Raw genomic sequence first — 19,970 nt, 5'->3', positions numbered from 1 at the left:
GCTAAGTAGAGAAAAGAGGGAGGACTTTCAGGACAGAGGGAATCCTATAAGCAAACGTAGTTAAGGGTAAAAGTCCCTGCACTGCTGGGACCAGCCAGTTCTCCCATGTGACCAGAGTTCAAGATGCATGGGTTGAATGACAAATGATGGGAAGTTTCTCAAAGAGGCCTTGTAGGCTATGCTAAGGAGTTTGAATTTCTTCTTGTGTTCCAGGAGCTCTTGAGTAGAAATTCACCTAAGACCCACTCAGTGTATTCATTAAAGATGCACATTTTCTGGTTCCCTCTCCCAGAAATCCTGATTCGATAGGGGTTTCATTTTAACAAGCACCCTGAGTGATTCAGGAATTCCCAGCAGAGCAGTTTGGCATCCAGGAGCCAGTGTTGGATTTAGGCAGATACAGGACATGATCAGACTTGGATTTTAGAGAGGTTGCTCCAGTGGTGGTATAGAGGGGGGCATTGCAGGTGCCCGGAATGGAGGCAGGAGACCTGTTAGGCAGCTGTTATCATTGTTCAGGCTGGAGGTAATAAGGGTGGATTTCAGGGAGTGACAGTAGAAGTGAAGGGTGTTTAGAGAATCGTTTTGGAAGTTTAAATGGCAGGACTTGGTGATGCTGACTGTGGTGGATTGAAGGAAAGAAAATGTTGCAGATAGCGCAGTTTTTTAAGCTTAGGTGACCTAGCAGATGGTAAGGCTATTAAACAAGTTAGGGAAAAGAAAGGAAGAAGTAAGTTTGGGAAATAAAGAGTTCCATTTGAGGACCAATTTAGTTAGGGATGCCTGGGGACGTCCCACAGTTTTCCTTGTATTCTAGTATGTACACACACACACACACACACACACACACACATAATCACTTGTCTGTTACCATATTGCACATTCCTCTAGGGCACAGATCTGACCTTGGTAATTGGCACGTGCCTCACTTTGCCCGGCCTATGGCCACTTAGAATTGAGGGTGAGGAAGCATGTGTCCCCTCGTCACCTACTTTCCAGAAGGGAAAATTAGTATAACATGGTGAAGGATGATTTCTAGTTCTGAAATTGTGAAGCAAATCATGCTTCTATTTGTGAAGGTAAAAGAAATCCAAATTTGTCATCAAAAAAGAGAAAACACGATCACTTTGGAAAACATAACCAATCGTGACATTTCAGTCATGCCATCCACTGGGTGCTGCTGTCCTAACTGCCATGCTGCTAGGCTGCCCACACAAACTTACTTCTTAAGTGTGTCTTTGCTTGTACATCTTTGTATCATCCTTTGTCTCTTAGATTTGGGAGCCATGGTTGGTTGTGATCTCTTTCTGGAAACTGTAATTCTTTGAACATGGTGAACAAATAAGTCTTTAAAAAAAAACTATATCAATTTCTCAGAGACTATTCTAGTCCAGGAGACCTCCCCCACCTCTCTCTTTCTCTTTCTCCCGCTCCTATATTCAGTTCTACTGTTATCTTTACCCTCACTTGCTTCAGACTTTCTAGGAGAAGTTGGACAGGAGTCAGTAATGTTTTGTTAGTAGAAACAACCACCGCCTTAGAGAACAGTGATAATTCAGGACCAAGGACAGTGGCAGAGTAGTGGCCGGGGCTCAAGATGTAGACTTCACACTTCAGAGAGGTGATTTGTATATCACAGGTGTTCCGTAAACATTAAATCAAGTTTAGAATATGAGTAGAAGAGTGCATGTTCATGAAATCACCGATGTAAATATTCTAGTTCTCTCAGCTTTGTGAGTTAAACTCTTTCTTTTGGTACAGGTGATAGAAAAAAATGTCGATCCTGAAACAATGCTGTTACCATATCTGAGGAAGAAGCGTATCCTTTGCTTTGAGTGTGCATATGTGTGTATGTGTGTATATCCCTGATATCCTCATCAAATGTTATTTCAAGTATCTTTTTAGAGCCACAATGAGTCATATTCCCTACTGGGGTTTTATGTTCATCTTTAAGAAAGTCCTAGATTGGAGTTTTGTAGGCAGTGAACAATTGTGCTTATCAGAGAACCAAGTTCTTTCTAATCTCTGTTTCGGCATTAAATATATTGAATAAAATGGAGAAGCTAACAATGGGAATTAAAACAATGGGTGCTAAAATGGCTTAATTAAACATCCTTTAGAATTGAGTCACAATATTGATATTCTACCTTCAAGGACTAATCATCATGCCCATTAGAAAAAGAGAGCACAGGAACTTCCCTGGTGGTCCAGTGGTTAAGAATGCACCTTCCAATGCAGGGGTCACGGTTTGATCCCTGGTCGGGGAACTAAGATCCCACATGCGGCAGGGCAACTAAACCCGCAAGCCGCAGCTACCGAGCATGCAAGCCACAACTAGAGAGAGAAGACCACGCACTGCAGTGAAGAGCCTGCGCACCGCAATGAAAGATCCTGCATGCTGCAACTAAGACCTGACACAACCAAAAATAAAAAATAAATAAATAAACAAGTAATAAAAGTTATTTAAAAAAAGAAAAACAGAGCACAGAAATCTCCTGAAATGAAAGTGAAAGAACAATAGAGACATTAAACCTGAAAATGTTACCTTGGAAAAACTTTCTCAATAAAAGTCATCTAAGGAATGGGTTCTTATCCTGCTACGCATGAACTCCAGTGGGCTTCCAGAGGTCTGTGGACCCCACTACATTATATGCAAACTTGTGTGACAATGGGAATTTGTACATTTTTCCCCCAGAGAGAGTGAAATTCCCAAAAGAGCACACAACTCAGAAAATATCAATAGCTATCTTCTGAAAGTCATTCAAGGATTTATTATTATTATTATTCTATTAATTTTATTTATTTTTGGCTGCATTGGGTCTTTATTGTTGTGCACGGGCTTTCTCTAGTTGTGGCGAGCAGGGGCTACTCTTTGTTGAGGTGCACAGTCTTCTCATGCTGCAGTGGCTTCTCTTGTTGCGGAGCACGGACTCTAGGCGCACGGGCTTCAGTAGCTGCAGCACGCGGGCTCAGTAGTTGTGGCACACGGGCTTAGTTGCTCCGCACCATGTGGGATCTTCCCAGACCAGGGATCCAACCCATGTCCCCTGCATTGGCAGGTGGATTCTTAACCACTGTGCCACCAGGGAAGTACTCAAGGTTTTTGGACATAAAAGTAATTAATACTAATTTCCTGGTTATCCATGGTACCAATGTGATATTTAAGATTTGGTTCACTTGTGAGTGACAGAAAATCCCAATAGCAGTAAACAAGATAGTTTATTTCTTTCTCATTGTGTTATTTCAGGTTCTCTGGGAAGCACACACTAAAAAATGAGATTAAATATTCAAGGGTTTTATTAGGAAAAATGTCTGAGTGAAATAGGGAGGCAGCCACGGAAGACTGATACCTGTAAGGAAGAGAGGGAGAGAAGGCTGAGTTGAAGGGTCTCAGACTGCTGTGCAGTCTAAGGCACGTTCATCAAAGCCACTGAGAATGGTTGACAAGGACTCCCACACCTCTGCATAGCACTGATCCATTGGTGGGAAGCACCCCATGCGAGGCATGGCCTTGATGCAAAGTGGGGTGATGGATATCAAAGTGCAGCAGTTGGCTCTCTTGGTCAGTTACCCTCTGTGTTGAAGGAAGTCTCTGAGGCACATTCTCATGGTTGTCATACTCACGTAAAGGAATCCCAAAGGTAGGTAGATCCAGGCTAGCAAAGCATTGTCACAACATTATCAGGAACCAAGCTCTTTCTGTCTTGCTGCTTCACCCTCCTCAGCAAGAAGCTTTCTCCTCATGGTCAGAGATAACTCACTGAGGTCCAGCCATCATATCTGAATTCCAGCAAATAGGAAGAAGTAAGGGATGAAGGAGGGGCACCCCTCTCCCTCTGAGGACATTTCCCTCCTGGACATCAAAAACAGCCTTTATGCTTACATCCCATTGGCCAACATTGTTAATGACCCCACCAAGCATCAGAGGAGGCTGTGAAAATGTATTTTTTTACTTCTGGGCAACCGTGTGTGTAGCTCAAAAATGAGGATTTCTATTACCAAGAAAGAATGAGGGAAAAGATATTGGGAAACAACTAGCAGTTTCTGCCACTGAGAAGCAGAGAAATATGGCACACTTGTATAACATGACACTAATATTCTAAGAATTATTTACATTTTGACATTCTACTTTGTATGTCATCAAAGACACAGATAAGGATAAGAAAAGATATGCAGTGTACTCAGACCTTCAAATCCTCAAGGCCTTATATGTGTAGACTCTTCCTTTTCTTAAGTTTGGCCTTATTTTTGGCAACCTGGGGTCCAGTTGTTTTAAAAAGGAAGAGACTAGATATAGCATGCAAATGTAAATCAAGAATTTACAAGATTATAAATAATAGCAGCTAAGACATACATACATTATTTGATAAATAAGTATGAAGCTTAACTGTACATTTAAGAGTCTTTGATGGTGTTGTCTCCTAAGGTCAGAGTTATTTCACAAGAGAATTATGGAAAACACATTATCTTTAACTGTGCTTTTTCCAGTCCGACTCACAGGAACTAAATATGGCTGTGGAGCGGGAGGCTGTGGTGCCTGCACGGTGATGATATCACGATGTAACCCCATTACCAAGAGGATAAGGTACCTTGCTGCAAAGTCCAGATATGGTTGAAATTTTGTAGCTTTGAACTTTGTTTTTCTTCTTCCTTTGGTAAATATGCATTGAGCACCTACTATGTGACAGGAACTGTGATAGGCATTGGGGATACACTGATGGGCATCAAATCATTCCGGTTCCAGCAAAAATGTTACATTCTCAGCCCTCCCTGATCACCTTCTCCATAGCAGTGCCCCATCTCACCTCGGCAACTCCCTACTCCCTTCGCCTATATTGAGGTATTCATAGCACTTCTCACCATATGTTTGTGTATGTATGTATTGTCTATGTACCTATGTATTGTCTATCTTCCTCAACTAGAATATATACTCTACAAAGGCAGGGATTTTATCTGTCTTGTTCACCAATGAATCCTAGTGCCTGGTACTCCACCTGGCACACAGTAGGCACTCAATAAATATTTACATTTATTTAATAAATGAAAAATATTCTTCCAGTCTTTCTTTTGTGTGTATACTTAAGGAAGCATACTGCCTATACAGCTTAGAAACCTCTATTTTTTGCTGAACTTCTCATAAGTATCTTTTCAAAATAATAAATATAATTTTAATGGCTGTATATGTTCTGTTGTTTGGGTGTATCAAAACCAACCCTCAAATAGTGATCACTTAGATTATTTTTTGGTTTTCACTATTATAAGGAGAGTGAGCATTCATGCGTATATATGTTTATATTTATGTTTCTGATGATTTCCTTATGATAGATCCATGGAGGTGGAATTAGAGGATAAAGGAGTGAGTGCGTCTTTAAGTTTTTATGCCTTCCAGCAAAATGTCTCTCAGAAGAGCTCTATCAGTTTACATTCTTTTCAGCAGTATGTGAATTCCATTTTCCCAAACCTTTGCTAATAATGCACATTACAATTTTTTTAACCTTTGTCATTTTCTTTGATAAAAATGATTTTTCATTGCTTAATTTGAATCTTTCTTGATTCCTTTTGAGGTTGAACGTTCATTTCATGTATTTATTGGCCATCTGTAATTTTGTTTGGTAAATGAGAACATTTTAGGAGTCGTTTTGAGTTAGACATTTTCTAGCAGTAGGTTTGTGGGATTGAGGAGTTCTGTATCCACACCCTATTTCTTCTTCTGAGGCACAATATCAATTTAACTCTATTGCCCAACTAACCCCTTGCCCAGCATCTGCTTGGAGGATGAAATATGCTCTAGGTGATTGTCACATGTGGCTGGAGAGGAGAATGTCAGCCCCTCAATCAAGAAAAAAAAACAATGTTAGTGGAAACTGTTCTTGAGTTAGAATTAGGAGGCCTAATTTGAATCCTATCTGACACTCCAGCTGTGATCCTGAGCAACTCACTCTGACCCTCAGAGTCTTATTCTGTAAAATGGCCATGAACTAAGGACAAAATGTATATGCAAAGCCTAGGACATTATACAAAACCGGCCATGTTGGAGGTGCTCCTTTCCCACTGGATACAATGTAGTTTGTGCTTCTCTTTTTCATTCTGAAGACATTATTCAGCCAACGCCTGTCTGATTCCCATCTGTTCTCTGTATGGTGCTGCCGTCACCACAGTGGAAGGCATAGGAAGCACCAAGACCAGGATTCATCCTGTTCAGGTGAGGATGCACCTCTTCTTCACAGGGTTTCTGTGCTTCGAAAACCATTAATGACATGATGAGCTCTTGAAATGAATACAGTAGATCAATGAGCCCTGCTGCTTGGTCACAGGCAACAGATGACACCAAGCTGGGGGCCAGGAGTGAAACCTGGGACATGTGACTGACTTCTTAGAAAAATACTTTTGAAAGACTAGAGAGCTTTCTCTTTAAAAAAAAAAAAAATCTTGACATCACTAGCGTTGTTTTCTGTATTCTAATTAGATGGGACCTGTCCATTTTACATTTTCCAAACTTATAAAGAAATGAGAGCCAAGTGCATTGGGGGATATAATCTTAATATTTTTTTTCTATAAAGAGGAAAATAACATGATTTTAAAGCTGAGTGAAAATCTCAGCTACCAAAAAGATTTGTTAAATTTAGGGCTTGTTCGGAAGATATATAATAGGAGTTGTTAATGAATTTTGAAGCTTTTCTCCTAAGGAGGCACCTTGTTAGAACTTTGCCTCAATGAAAGGGCACCTCAGACTCCTGACTCTTTCAATTATGTATACATTGCCCAGAAAAATGCTGCTGCTACTTGTTTTTATCTAAGTTAATGAGTACCACTTAAGAGGAGAGGGTGGAAGAGGAAAAAGATAGGGGCAACATAGAAAATGGCCAAAGTTTAAATTCTGTGTGCTTGAAGGAATCTTGGGTTCTGTTTATTTTCTGTGAAACCTGTTTACCTAGAAGGAGCAGATTCTGCCTGGGTATGCTTGTGAGACACGGCTGTTCGGAGGCATGAAGACACCTTTTCATTTAGTACCTGCCGCCCATCTCCTGGCTGCAGTGTAGACAGATGACGGCTTCTGAAACGGGGTTGCACCTTTGAAGTTAGACTCCAAAGAGAACAGGCTGGGGGCTGGGGGGAGATTTGGAAGAGAAATCAAGGCAATGTTTCCTTCTTGATTGTTGTTTGGATTAAAGATGGCACTTTGTAAAAGAGTCCCTGTGTGCTGAAGTGTTAGGGCAATAGGGGCAGATAAAGGCACTTGGGAAATAAAAGGGTTTTTTCCCCTCAACTTGAATATAATTCAGTTCATTTCTTTGAAGGACTTCCGTTATCTCGGTGATTCCCATTCTGGACTACAGATTGAAACACCTGGGAATCTTTAAAAAATACGTGTCTGTGCCCCACCCCCAGAGATTCTCAGTCAAATGGTCTGGGGTACTGCTTGGACCTTGGAAATTTTAAAGCTCCCCTGGTGATTCTGAAAGCTGAGAACCTTCAATGAAGCTCAAAAGCTGTTGAGGACCAGTCATCACGGCCACCCCAGTCCAAGAAAGGGAGACACCAAGGCTGAGAAGGATTTTCCAGGGCTTCTTCTCCAACTTTAATGTGCATGTGAACCGCCCAGGGATCTAGTTAGAATGCAGGTTCTGATTCATTAGGTCTCGGGTCAGGCCCAAGATTCTGCCTTTCAACCTTTCTGTGCTTCCAGGAGAGGATTGCCAAGTGTCATGGCACGCAGTGTGGCTTCTGCACCCCTGGGATGGTGATGTCCATCTACACGCTGCTGAGGAACCATCCAGAGCCCACCCTGAGTCAGTTAACTGATGCTCTTGGTGGTAGGTTATATGTGTGTGTGCTTTAATTTTTAAATGATGTTGATAATGATAGCTAACATTAGCCATTTATCAGGTGCCACACACTGCATTAAGTGCTATATAAACATTACCTCATTTACTCTTTATGATAACTTTATAAGATAGGCATTATTATTATCCCCCATTTCATAGATGGAGAAACTGAGGTTTAAAGAGAGTAATTTACTAAAAATTATGCCACCAATAAGTGGAGGAGTTAGTTTGTTCAAATCAGGATTCAAACACGATCCACACATTGCACTTGGCTGATATATTTCTCAAGTCTCTCTTAATCTATAAGAGTCGTCTCCCTTTTTTATTGTTTGCTTATTTTAATAATAATTACAAAGCCAGTTTATTCATTTACCCTTGGAAACGGTCCAGTTATCTCCACATGCTGCTCTCTCCCATTGGGTGGGTGCTCTCAGCGCAATATGAAGTTATCAGAAGGCTCATGATGAATACAACAGGAAGTCAAAGAGACTGACATCTTCTGGTGATACTTATTTCAAAGAACTGCCTTTATCTGGAGCTAGTTTATCAAGTTCAGGAGCTCAGTGTGTGTGTGTGTGTGTGTGTGTGTGTGTGTGTGTGTGTGTGTGTGTGTGTGTGTGTGTGTAGTGGGGGATAGGGGGGAGCATTGGAGGAGGCCTCCATTAACAAGACTCTGAACAATTCTAAAGAATAAGAGCCTCCCAAATCCTATTTCTGGTGAAATTCTCCATGGCTCTACTTGTCTGCTGTCTCCTAGGGACCTTATTTCTCTGCCGTGTTACATGGGCCTAAAGCTCATGTGTTCAGCTCCTCTGTGAAAGTGTTCCAGGGAAGACAGGACTAAACAGAAGTAGAAAGGGGAGGTGCATAAGACACAAACTGTCTTCTGCCTTATTTCCCTTAAGTCTTATTATGCATTTGATTTCGTGGCCGTTTGTGATGTGAACAAGTGACAAGGGGTTCTCAAATTTTCGGGTGCTTAAGACTTACATAGGAGTTTGTAAAGAATGAAGATTCCTGGGACCCAACCCCAGACAGCTGGCTTCAGTGGCTTTGTGTTTTAAATAGATGCCAGGTTTGGGGGTTGGAGGAGAACATGGGATATGGACCACTGTGGAGGAGCACTGGCCTAATGATTTACTGTAAATAAACTGTGTGCCCAATTGCTTCCAGAGTTTAAAAATTATCTTTGCTGCTATATAATGCCTTTGATCTTTCTATCAACTGCAGCTTAGCTCTTTTTTTTAAATATCAAAAAGAAATGACGTACAATGTAGCTTTATTTACATTGTCTTTTACTGCATATGGAAAATAAATTTTTTTATTGAAGTATAGTTGATTTACAATATTGTGTTAGTTTCAGGTGTACAGCATAGTAATTCAGTATTTTTGCAGATTATATTCCATTATAGGTTATTACAAGATAATGGGTAAAATTCCCTGTGTTATACAGTAAATCCTTGTTGTTTATTTTATATATAATAGTTTGTATCTGTTAATCCCATACTTCTAATTTACCTTTCCTCTTCCTTCTCCCCTATGATAACCACAAGTTTGTTTTCTATGTCTGTGAGTCTGTCTCTGTTTTGTATATTTGTATTATTTTTTTAATTCCACATATTACAGTATTTGTCTTTGACTTATTTCACTTAGCCTAATATTCTCTGGGTCCATCCACATTGCTGCAAATGGCAGTATTTTATTCTCTTTTTATGGCTCAGTAACATTCCATTATATGTATATATACCACATCTTCTTAACCCAATCATCTGTTGATGGGCATTTGGGTTGTGAAGCTTAGCTCTTGAATGTGCCTATAGACCAAGAGTTCTTGGCTTGCAATCATTGTGTTCTCTGAGCACCTGTCACAAGCAGAGGATATAAAAATTGTTTACAGAGAGAAAGTACAAATAGCTGAGTTGTTAGATTACCTCAAGACTATCAACCAAGTATCCCAAGTAGCTGACAAAAAAAAATCCGACTTTGTGGATTTGGGGACCAAAATGTGAAACAGGGCTTCCTTCTTGGATGGGGTCCTTATTTCCAGCATGCATCTGGCAGACGGTGCCTCTCTCTAGGTTCCTTGATTAACAGAGTTGGGTTTTTCCCCTTCAGGTAACTTGTGCCGTTGCACTGGATACAGGCCCATAATCGATGCATGCAAGACTTTCTGTAAAGTGAGTAGAAAGGAACACGTTTTTGAGTATATTTTTTCCTCAATGAAACAAAATGGTGCGAGTTGGCAGGTGTGATTAGGAGAATAGCCCATTGTCACTAATGCAGGGCTACTTCTTATCTCAAGGTCCGTAATTGCTGTTTGTTACTTGATCTTGAGCAGGGCGCCTACCCTGGTTCATTGAGCTTGCCCTGTAGCCACACAGGCAGCACCTGAGCACTTCAACATTGGCTGTGGGTCATTGTTCCAAGGGGTCTTAACTGACCTGCTTGTCTGGGTTGGGTACCCTGCCCCGCTGCTCCCGCACCCCTATCACAGCGCTGGGCACATGGTGGTGTAATTGCCCATTCGCTCTTCCGTCTCTTTACCAGAATGTGGTCTGCTTGACGCAGAGGCTGAGTCACTGTGCACCAACGGAATTAGGCACTCAATCGATGCTTGTTGAATGAATAGATGAACAAACAATGTTGAAATGAGGGACATAAGATGGCCCTTTGGAATTTAAATGATGAAAGCAGTGTATCATAAGAACAGAGTGATAATAATAATACTTGTTAATATTTCTTTATTAGTAAATTATTAATAATAAATTAATAAATTATTTCTTGTTAATGAAATATTAAATCAACCATTGTTAATATTTATTGCCATGTGCCAGACTTTGTTATAAGATCTTTACAGCCTGGTGACTATAGTAATAATACTGTGTTGTGTACTTGAAATTTGTGAAGAGAGTAGACCTTAAGTGTTCTCACCACACACACACACACACACACACACACACACAAATGGTAACTGTGAGGTGATGGATGTGTTAATTAACTTGGTTGTGGTCATCATTTCACAAAGTATACGCATGTCAAATAGTCACATTGTACACTTTAAATATACCCAATTTTATTTGTTAATTATATCTCAATAAAGCCGGAAAAATATTTAGTAGAATCAACAATAAATTCTTGGTTATTTGTTTTCTTCACCCACTAGGTTTCTGGCTGCTATCAAAGTAAAGAAAATGGGGTTTGCTGTTTGGATCAAGGAATAAATGGATTACCAGAGTTTGAGGAAGGAAATGAGGTCAGTGAAATGTAAATTTTTTATAAGATTTTCTCAGGACATGAGTAGAGACCAACTTACCTTTAGGAAGATTAAATGGCTGTGTAAGGTAGCTAATTTGAGGTGTGCAGCATGTCCCCTCCCCCATTCTCACCCCATGTCTATCAAAAAAAAAAAAAATTCTAACCTAACAACTTCATCCCTCACTCCTGATGTTACTCTCGGTCACATACAACTACCTATAAGAGGGAGAACACATTGATCTCTTATTGTCTCTTAGTTTAAAAAAAGCCTTCTTCAAGTCTTTTTTCTAGTGGAGATGTTAGGGAAATGGAAGGGCAGGGAGTGATAAGAGAGGTGGCAATTCAGGGGAGTGTTCTGGCTCTCAGTTGTGTCTCACGCTGCTGCCTCCTGTGCTCCCCCCAGACTCCAAGGAGCATGTGCAGGGGCTGAGGGCTTTGGACGCCCACCAGCATCTGCACTGAGATGCTGGTGACCTGGTCTGTGTTAGAGCCCTTGGCTTAGAGCCCAGGTACCATGGCTGACCAGTGGGGTTTTTTGTCTGTCTGTCTCTTCTGTGCCTATCTTCATCTGACCTTATTCCACAAAAGGATTTAAAGTAGGGAGAATTGCCTGATGACAATAACTTCTGGTACTTTCTCTTTTTAAGACAAATCTAAAACTCTTCTCAGAAGAGGAGTTTCTGCCATTGGATCCAACTCAGGAATTGATATTTCCTCCTGAGCTAATGGTAAGTAAGACAAAGTTGAGCTCATCCTAGAGGAATTCACGGTGAAATGCCAGGAAGGATATTTGCTTATGGATCCTCTCGAAAGCTGATTGGCGAATAGGTAATATCCACCTGCCATTCTCAGTCCAAGGTCTAAAGAGTATGGGACCAGGGCAGAGATGGGGGAATGAGGGTGGAGTCACCACCAGGGGACAGTTGAACGTAAGAAGCAGCAGATGGTATGTATTAAAAAATGTCCTGAAAAGACATCACAGCATCTGTAGATTTAGACATGTTTTCTATTTCCGGTTTTGCTGAGTTTTATTCTTCCATTAAATGTTTTGACGAAATTAAGCATGTAAAATATTTTTAAGCATAGAAATGGATTCTTTTGAGATATAAAAGCACCAAAGGGAGATGTATTGGAATAGTCTCCAGAAGGAGTAAAATATTGTCATATTTTATCTTGTACTCTGATTCCTAGTAAAGCTCTACTTTTAGGTGACTTTTATTTTATTTTGTTTTGTTTTTTCCAATGATGATTTTTTTTTTTAATATTTATTTATTTGGCTGAGCTGGGTCTTACTTGCAGTGCATGGTCTCCTTAGTTGTGGCATACGAACTCTTACTTGTGGCATGTGGGATCTAGTTCCCTGACCAGGGATCGAACCTGGACCCCCTGCATTGGGAGCGCCAAGTCTTATCCACTGCGCCACCAGGGAAGTCCCACTATTATTTTATTTTTTAAAAAGATCTCTATCTCCTGTCTCTGTTCCCATAAAGACAGAGAAGAAACAGGTGGAAATATTATCACGAGATGATCTTGAATCTTTACTGCTTTTTCAATAGACAATGGCTAAGAAACAACCTCAAAGGACCAGGATTTTTGGTGGTGATAGAATGACATGGATTTCTCCAGTGACCCTGAAGGAACTTCTAGAAGCCAAAGTCAAGTATCCCCAGGCCCCAGTTGTCATGGGGAACACCTCTGTGGGTATGTAGATCCCCAGGGACTTCTTATGAGGAAACTGAGGAAAAGGGCTTTGGGGAGGAGAAAACCTCATATATGCATGTTCTCAGAAAAAGCAGTCTGAAATAACATTTTAAATCATTTATACTTGACTTCTCTTGAGCACTGCTCAAGAGGCTTTTACAATTTCCATCACATCAGTGAACTCCTGTTGCCCTAACCGGAGCAGTGCACAGAGCTGTACCCAAGAGGCCTGCTCCATGACAAATTAGCAGCAGCAGCTCCAGTGACAGCTGTCCTGTCTTTCCATGTAGAGACTGATCTGGGGCTTGTATTTGAAATTGCTGTTTCCTCTCTCAGTGGTGTCTCAATGGCCATAATAGGTTTTCTTAAACTGCAGGGACAGGCTCTTTCTATGGTGTCCATTGTAAACTCAGTTTGACTGCGTACTTCTTTGAGGAGTCTCCTAGAGTCTTCCCAAGGAGAATTTTGAGTATGCCACACGTGGTCTTGGACGTGTCTGCCAAGTTTTAAGGCTGACGAGTCCAAAGAGTTCCCCAAGTTCAGTGAAAATCCACCCGTCCATTCTCTGTGCGTGCGATTTGGCAATGAACAGACCAATAGATATGTAATTTTTTATATATTTTATATATTTATATATTTAAAGACATCAGTTTTATATATTTAAGGACATCAGTTTTAATCACAATTTCAAAATCTAAAAGGCAGTTAGCCCCCCTTCATCTCAGTCTGCTTATTTTTTTTTCCTAATCCTTCAGGGCCTGACATGAAATTTAAAGGCATCTTTCACCCAGTTATAATTTCTCCTGATAGAATTGAAGAACTGAGTGTTGTAAACTATACAGATAATGGTGAGTTCTTAAGGTCCCTATTTTCTTAGTTGAAATGCATTAATCAGCTTATTTGCTTTGATCAGCAGACAAGCAAAAAAAGTCTTATTCATAATTAGAATATACAGAGAGACTCCCTTGTAAGGTGATAACTGGAGGAGGCTCAGGGAAGAATTCTCTATGATTATACGAGATACTAATTGTCTGAAGAGTCGGGTTTTCACTGAAGAACTTTTATGTCTGCTGTATGAGGGAAATGTAACAGCTCTTCAGTGAAGGGTACTGTGCTAAGTGCTGGGTAGAAGATAAAGATGAGAGTCTTTGCTCTCCAGAAGCACAGTAGTAACCAAACAAGTTTACGTATGAAGCAGCTTACAAACTGGCTTTTCCATTTCAATAAAGGAAACTGATTTAATAACAATGATGAGAAGCAATGAAATGTGGGTTTGGAGGCTGGCTCTGGAGTCCAATTCCTGACCATGTCATATATTAGCTGAAAAACTGAGTCAAGTTACTTAACTGAATCTCAGTGTGTGGGGGGCTATTAATACTTCAGAGCTTTGTTAGAATTCAAGAAGATTCTGTGAAGCATTCAGCATAGTGCTTGACCCAGTGAGTGTTCAGAAAGTTTAGCCTCCATGACCTCCATCACTCTCAACCCTGCCTCTGTCACCAGCACCATCACCTCCTTCACCATCATCATTAACACCTCCATTACCAACCACTATTCCCACCGTCACCACCATGACCACCAGTACGCAGGGTAGCGTGTATCTAGCATAAAGATCCCATATCTGTAGTCTAAAATCTAATGGACATTTCCAGGTCAGCAATGATCACATTGCGTTATCTACAAATGATTTCATTTCAGGACTGACCTTAGGTGCTGCCCTCAGCCTGGCTCAGGTGAAGGACGTCCTGGCTAATGGGATCCTGAAGCTCCCGGAGGAGAAGACACAGATGTACCATGCCCTCTTGAAGCATCTGGGAACTCTGGCTGGATCCCAGATCAGGAACATGGCTGTATGTATCTGACGACTGTAACACCTAGTATGTGTCCCATGAATGACTGTCCCTGATAAATCATGACATTTTCATTCTTTTGGAACAGACAAAAAGAATAGTTTTCCAAAGTCTTGCTTGATTCTTATTTTACCACTTGTGTCTTTATAATTACATAAGTGGAGTGAAAATAACCCATTATTTTAAAAAGTCTTTAGGGGGCCACATAGTGAGCAGGCATCCAGATTCGGATCTGAACCCCCTCCTCGCCGTGGGCAACTGTACCCTCAACTTGCTATCAAAAGGTAAGTGACAGCTCCTTCTTAGGGACTATTAAACCCTGTTCCTCCTACCCTTTTGCCTCTCTAGGGATGCAGGAAGTCCAGTTTTGAAAATTACTATCCTTTATAGTAATAATTCCTCTGCCTTTCTGGATGCTTGGAAAGTTGGTCAGTCTGGTCCTAAATGCACACACACCCAATGTCTTCATCTCTTTCTTTCTGAGGACTTGTGCGAGATGTTGTCCCATACTGGTCACCTGACATCGACCAGTGTTGGCTAGTGTCCCGGTGTGATCTGAGTAGTGGAGAGAACTCTAGGCTATTGACAACGATTGGGCCCCTTTGTCAAAGACTTTCTCCAGGTGGTACAGGAGTGTGTGAGACCCACGTCATGCTATGTGCTCATGCTGTCATTGATGGAAGCCTGCGGACCTTTTTCTATTGAACAGTGGTTGGGCTTCATTCTATATTTATTTACTTGAGTTTTGTTTTTTGAAACTAAGTCCAGGACTTTTCAGTTATTTCTTTTATTTTAACTTTGTCGACAATTATTAGGAAGTTTTCATTGGTCCTCTATACATCCGTTGTTTTCTTTTTCATTTAGAAATATGTACTAACTTTCTGTTACCTGCATTGTTAAATGCCTACTCTTCATGTCATCTAAACCACAAAATTATCTTAAGGAAGAAGGTGTACATTCAGTTATCAATTTAAGTAACATCCTTTAAAAAAATCATTTATTGAGAAATAGGTTTTGTGATGTAAATATGAACATCAAAAGCTTCTTAGTTTTATCCCAAAGTCCTATTTCATTATAGCTTTAAATAGTTCCTCCCCCCAATATACTGATTAAAGAACAGAAATTCTTTTGGTGCTGAGAAAAGATATAAACAAATAAGACTGCATCCCACTAGTATAAAATTCATTAAAGGCAATTTATTTATTCACTACTGTATCAAGTAGGGTTCTTGGTTATAAATAAATGTTTGTTGAATGACTTTATTAGAATATCAAAAGGGATATTAATGTCCTCTCCCTTCTTACAAGGCTCAAAATGAATCATGCTGTTCAGAAAGAGTGCTAAGGTCCGACTCTACCTGACCTCTGGTCTACTCTGCTAGATACTTTTATTTATAATCAAGCATGGAAGCCAAAAAAAAAAAAGGTGGGCCCTAGTTGGGAAGAAACATTGCAAGATGCCATTTCATGGTGAAAGATTTTTAAACATAGGAAGAGCACTTTTTTCCTCAAACAATAAATTTCCTGTGATATTTGGTAGAATTATTTCCCAAGTTTTGGGAGTTTGATTGTTTAATGGAACAGATTCCAGGGAAAGTGTCATTTCTTTCCACAGAAGGAAAACGACAGATTCCTTTAAATGAGCAGTTTCTCAGAAAGTGCCCCAGTGCTGACCTTAAGCCTGAAGAAATCTTGATCTCAGTGAACATCCCTTATTTGAGGAAGGTGAGGATGTCCTTTCAATTTCTTGGTTTTACTTGTGAGTGCACAGCTTGTTAATTCCCACATAGGGTGGGTTAAGAAAAGGTGTTGAGTGTTTGCAGTGGAGAATATGAGGATTTGTGAATAGTTAGGTTTCACTTGTGTTATATACCCGCATCATTGCTAGAATCTGGAGACCTTTGACTCTACCCTCCTCCCCAACCCTGCCCGCCACCTCTCTCTCACTCTGTGTCTCTTTCTCCCTCCCCACCTTCCCCCCACCCAAACCAGCCTCTAAAGTTACTTTCTTACAGATTTTTAAAAATACTTTGTCCCATGAGGCTTTTTCCTAAATAAGACTTAAAACTTCTCCTTATATCTTGAGGTTTTGAAGAGGCTATAAATTTGCAATAGAACTTAATGGTAAGAAGAAGGGCTTTGGAGTCAGACTCAAGAGTGAATCCTAGGTTTAGACCTACTTTGACCCTGAGCTCATTACTGAATCACTCCTAATTACAGATGCCTCATCTGTAAATGCGAATAATCAAGCTTGCCTTGGAGGGTGTATGAATTTGCTAGGGCTGCCATAATAAAGAACCACAGCCTGGGTGGTTAACTACACTCTTACTTGTGGAGGCTGGAAGTGTGATATCCAGGTGCTGCAGGGTTGGTTTTCCCTTGGCTTTTCTCCTTGGCTTTTAGATAACTATCTTCTCCCTGTGTCTCCGTGTGCTTTCCCTCTGTTTGTGTCCGTGTCCAAATTTCCTCTTCTTGTGAGGACACCACCATGCTGCATCATCGCCCACCCTGATTATCTCATTTTAACTTAATCACCTCTTTAAAGACCCTATCTCCTGATACAGTCACATCCTGAGGTACTGGGAGTTAGGACTTCAACTTATCAATTTTGAGGGGGACACAACTTGGCCCATAACAGAGAGTGTGGCAAGGGTCAAATGAGGCAACATAAACAAACCGCCTTGTGCACAGTTGTCCCTCAGTGTGCTTTTATAGGTGCCACTTCACTTTTGCTTTCAGTGGGAGTTTGTGTCAGCCTTCCGACAAGCCCAGCGGCAACAGAACGCGCTAGCGATAGTCAATTCGGGAATGAGAGTTTTTTTTGGAGGAGGAGATGGCATCATTAGAGAGTTATCCATTGCATATGGAGGCGTTGGTCCAACCACCATCTGTGCAAAGAATTCCTGCCAGAAACTCATTGGAAGGTATGGATTCATGTCCTTAGTCTCCAAGTAATAGAGCAGCTCTTTCTGTGGTGTCATGTAATTACAAGAAGAAAAATGCTTACTATTTTCTGTTTAATGACATGGAATTCCAATAAGATCTCATGATTATTCCCATGTGTCTTAGTGAATTCTGAAGTGGACACCATATAGTGTGTGTGTGTGTGTGTGTGTGTGTGTGTGTGTGAACCCATCTCCCAATAGTATATAGACACAGTAAGCAAAATGAGTAAATCTGCATTCTTTATCATAAGAGAATAATTTACCTTTATGAAAGATAGATTATGGGAGTTTGTTTTATAATAACTTGCTAAATGCACATGCATACCTAACTTTTTTATTTCTATACGTAATACTAGTCGCCAGTATTTCTTGAGGATTTACTAGGTACCAGTTAACATTTCAGAAGTAATAGACTAACAGTTAAAACCATGATCTTGATTGAACCACACTGCCTGCGTCCAAATCTCAGTTCAACTCTTATAAATTGTGTGATCTCTTTCAGCTTGCTTAATCTTACAGTACCTCAGTTTCTTTATCAGTCAGGGAGATAATCACACCTCATAGGACAGTTGAGAGGATTAAATGAATGGATACAGATAAGGTACGTAAAACAGAACCTGGCATGCAGTAAATGTTCTAGTGATCTAGGGAGCAGTTATTCCTGGGCTGAGGACTTAACATGAGTTGTCATTTCTTTCTCACGACCATTCCAGGAGGTGTGTTCTACCATTACTGCCCTTTTAGAGATGATGAACTGGTGGGCCCAGGCCAGACACCTTGAGAGTGGTGGTCTGTGATTTGAACTTGGGTTGCCTGACTCTGGAGTTTGTACTCTTTTTCTGCTGCATTAAACTGTTGCTATTTGTCTTACGAGCTCACTGAGCCTGTGAGGTAGTGAGTCCTGTTGGGCTAGGAGTCTTCTCTTTTGACGCCCACAGGCGCTGGGATGAAGAGATGCTGGACACAGCTTGCAGGCTGATTCTGGATGAAGTCTCCCTCCCAGGCTCAGCCCCAGGTGGGAGGGTGGAGTTCAGGAGGACTCTCATCATCAGCTTCCTCTTCAAGTTCTACCTGGAAGTGTCACAGATTTTGAAGAGGATGGTAAGTGGAACTGACCATGCATTACCTTTCCCAGTCTTGGGGGCTCTGGGGATACACAAAGTGGCGGCAACAACTCCTTGCCAAATAGCTGTGGAACAGAATAGAAAAAACAACCCAAATCCGAGACTCACGGGCTTGCTGGGCGTATGGCAGGCCGTCTGTTGATGGAGTGAGTGTTTGGGGAAGAATGGCAAGTAGAACACAGAGTTGTGCGGGATTTGGTTTAATACCACTCAGTTATTTTGTTTCTGACCTGTTGTATGTCTCCATTGTGTTCAGAAACTTGTTAATGATTTGAATATATTTTCCCTTAGGAAAGCGTTTCTTCCACCTGTCGAGGTTTACCTTTGTATGTTTGGCTTTCTTCTCTGGGTTCATCTTTGTTTTCTCTCACTTGTAAGATGGCAACGGCAGCCACTCCACAAGGTTATTGAGAAATGTGTCATCATAGGAAAAAGCTTCATATGGTCCCTAATGCTTCAGAGAACCATGGTGAAGACTGTCTACTGGTAGTCATAATCACAGTAGTAAGCATCTGGGCATTCTTTCACCTGGCCTCCCTTATGACAAACAATTAGAGTTACAAGACTGTTGGCAAGGGAGGATACAACTGAAAAAAGTTTGGAATAAATTTGCTAGACCCAAAGGGAACTTCAGCCATATTGGTTCATTAATCCCAAGCTACAATCAGCAGACCAAATTAGACTAGAAGCCAAGAACATTCCTCATGTGGTATAGAAATTAGTATGATCACTTTTTTTTTTTAATAAAATTATTTATTTTTGGCTGTGTTGGGTCTTCGTTGCTGCATGCGGGCTTTCTCTAGTTGTGGTGAGTGGGAGCTACTCTTCGCTGCAGTGCGTGGGCTTCTCACTGTGGAGGCTTCTCTTGTTGCGGAGCACAGGCTCTCGGCACGCGGGCTTCAGTAGTTGTGGCATGCAGGCTCAGTAGCTGTGGCTTGCGGGCTTTAGAGCACAGGCTCAGTAGTTGTGGCACACGGGCTTAGTTGCTCCGTGGCATATGGGATCTGCCCAGACCAGGGCTCGAACCCGTGTCCCCCTGCATTGGCAGGCAGATTCTTAACCACTGCACCACCGGGGAAGCCCTAGTATGATCACTTTAAATTAGAGGCAGAGTTCTCTCTTATCATTGTTTCTGACGGTATCTTCTTATTATATATGAGAACTAAGAACCAGAACACTTGTATCAAAGTTTTTAGAATAGAAGCTTGAAATCATATATAAGTGACATGTTGTCACTAGGTAATCAAAAGAGAAAAAGCAATAAAGCCAA

General features: G+C 41.0%; 1 protein-coding gene across 1 annotated transcript in view; it reads left to right on the top strand.

The window, feature by feature from the left end:
- Positions 1 to 19,970, top strand: part of AOX1 (aldehyde oxidase 1) — a 69,972-nt gene that overhangs the window by 4,484 nt on the left and 45,518 nt on the right. Inside the window, exons 2-15 of the mRNA XM_082658834.1 lie at positions 1,762 to 1,819; positions 4,489 to 4,585; positions 6,094 to 6,202; positions 7,688 to 7,814; positions 9,942 to 10,003; positions 10,990 to 11,079; positions 11,729 to 11,809; positions 12,638 to 12,782; positions 13,538 to 13,630; positions 14,481 to 14,632; positions 14,823 to 14,916; positions 16,247 to 16,356; positions 17,371 to 17,555; positions 18,515 to 18,677. Coding sequence (XP_082514960.1) covers positions 1,762 to 1,819; positions 4,489 to 4,585; positions 6,094 to 6,202; positions 7,688 to 7,814; positions 9,942 to 10,003; positions 10,990 to 11,079; positions 11,729 to 11,809; positions 12,638 to 12,782; positions 13,538 to 13,630; positions 14,481 to 14,632; positions 14,823 to 14,916; positions 16,247 to 16,356; positions 17,371 to 17,555; positions 18,515 to 18,677 — 1,566 coding nt within the window. The remainder of the gene's footprint in view (positions 1 to 1,761; positions 1,820 to 4,488; positions 4,586 to 6,093; positions 6,203 to 7,687; positions 7,815 to 9,941; positions 10,004 to 10,989; positions 11,080 to 11,728; positions 11,810 to 12,637; positions 12,783 to 13,537; positions 13,631 to 14,480; positions 14,633 to 14,822; positions 14,917 to 16,246; positions 16,357 to 17,370; positions 17,556 to 18,514; positions 18,678 to 19,970) is intronic.

The sequence above is a fragment of the Grampus griseus genome, assembly GCF_964374135.1.
Source record: "Grampus griseus genome assembly, chromosome: 7".
In the NCBI taxonomy this organism is placed as follows: domain Eukaryota; kingdom Metazoa; phylum Chordata; class Mammalia; order Artiodactyla; family Delphinidae; genus Grampus; species Grampus griseus.
This window is presented reverse-complemented; position numbering and strand designations above follow the sequence as displayed.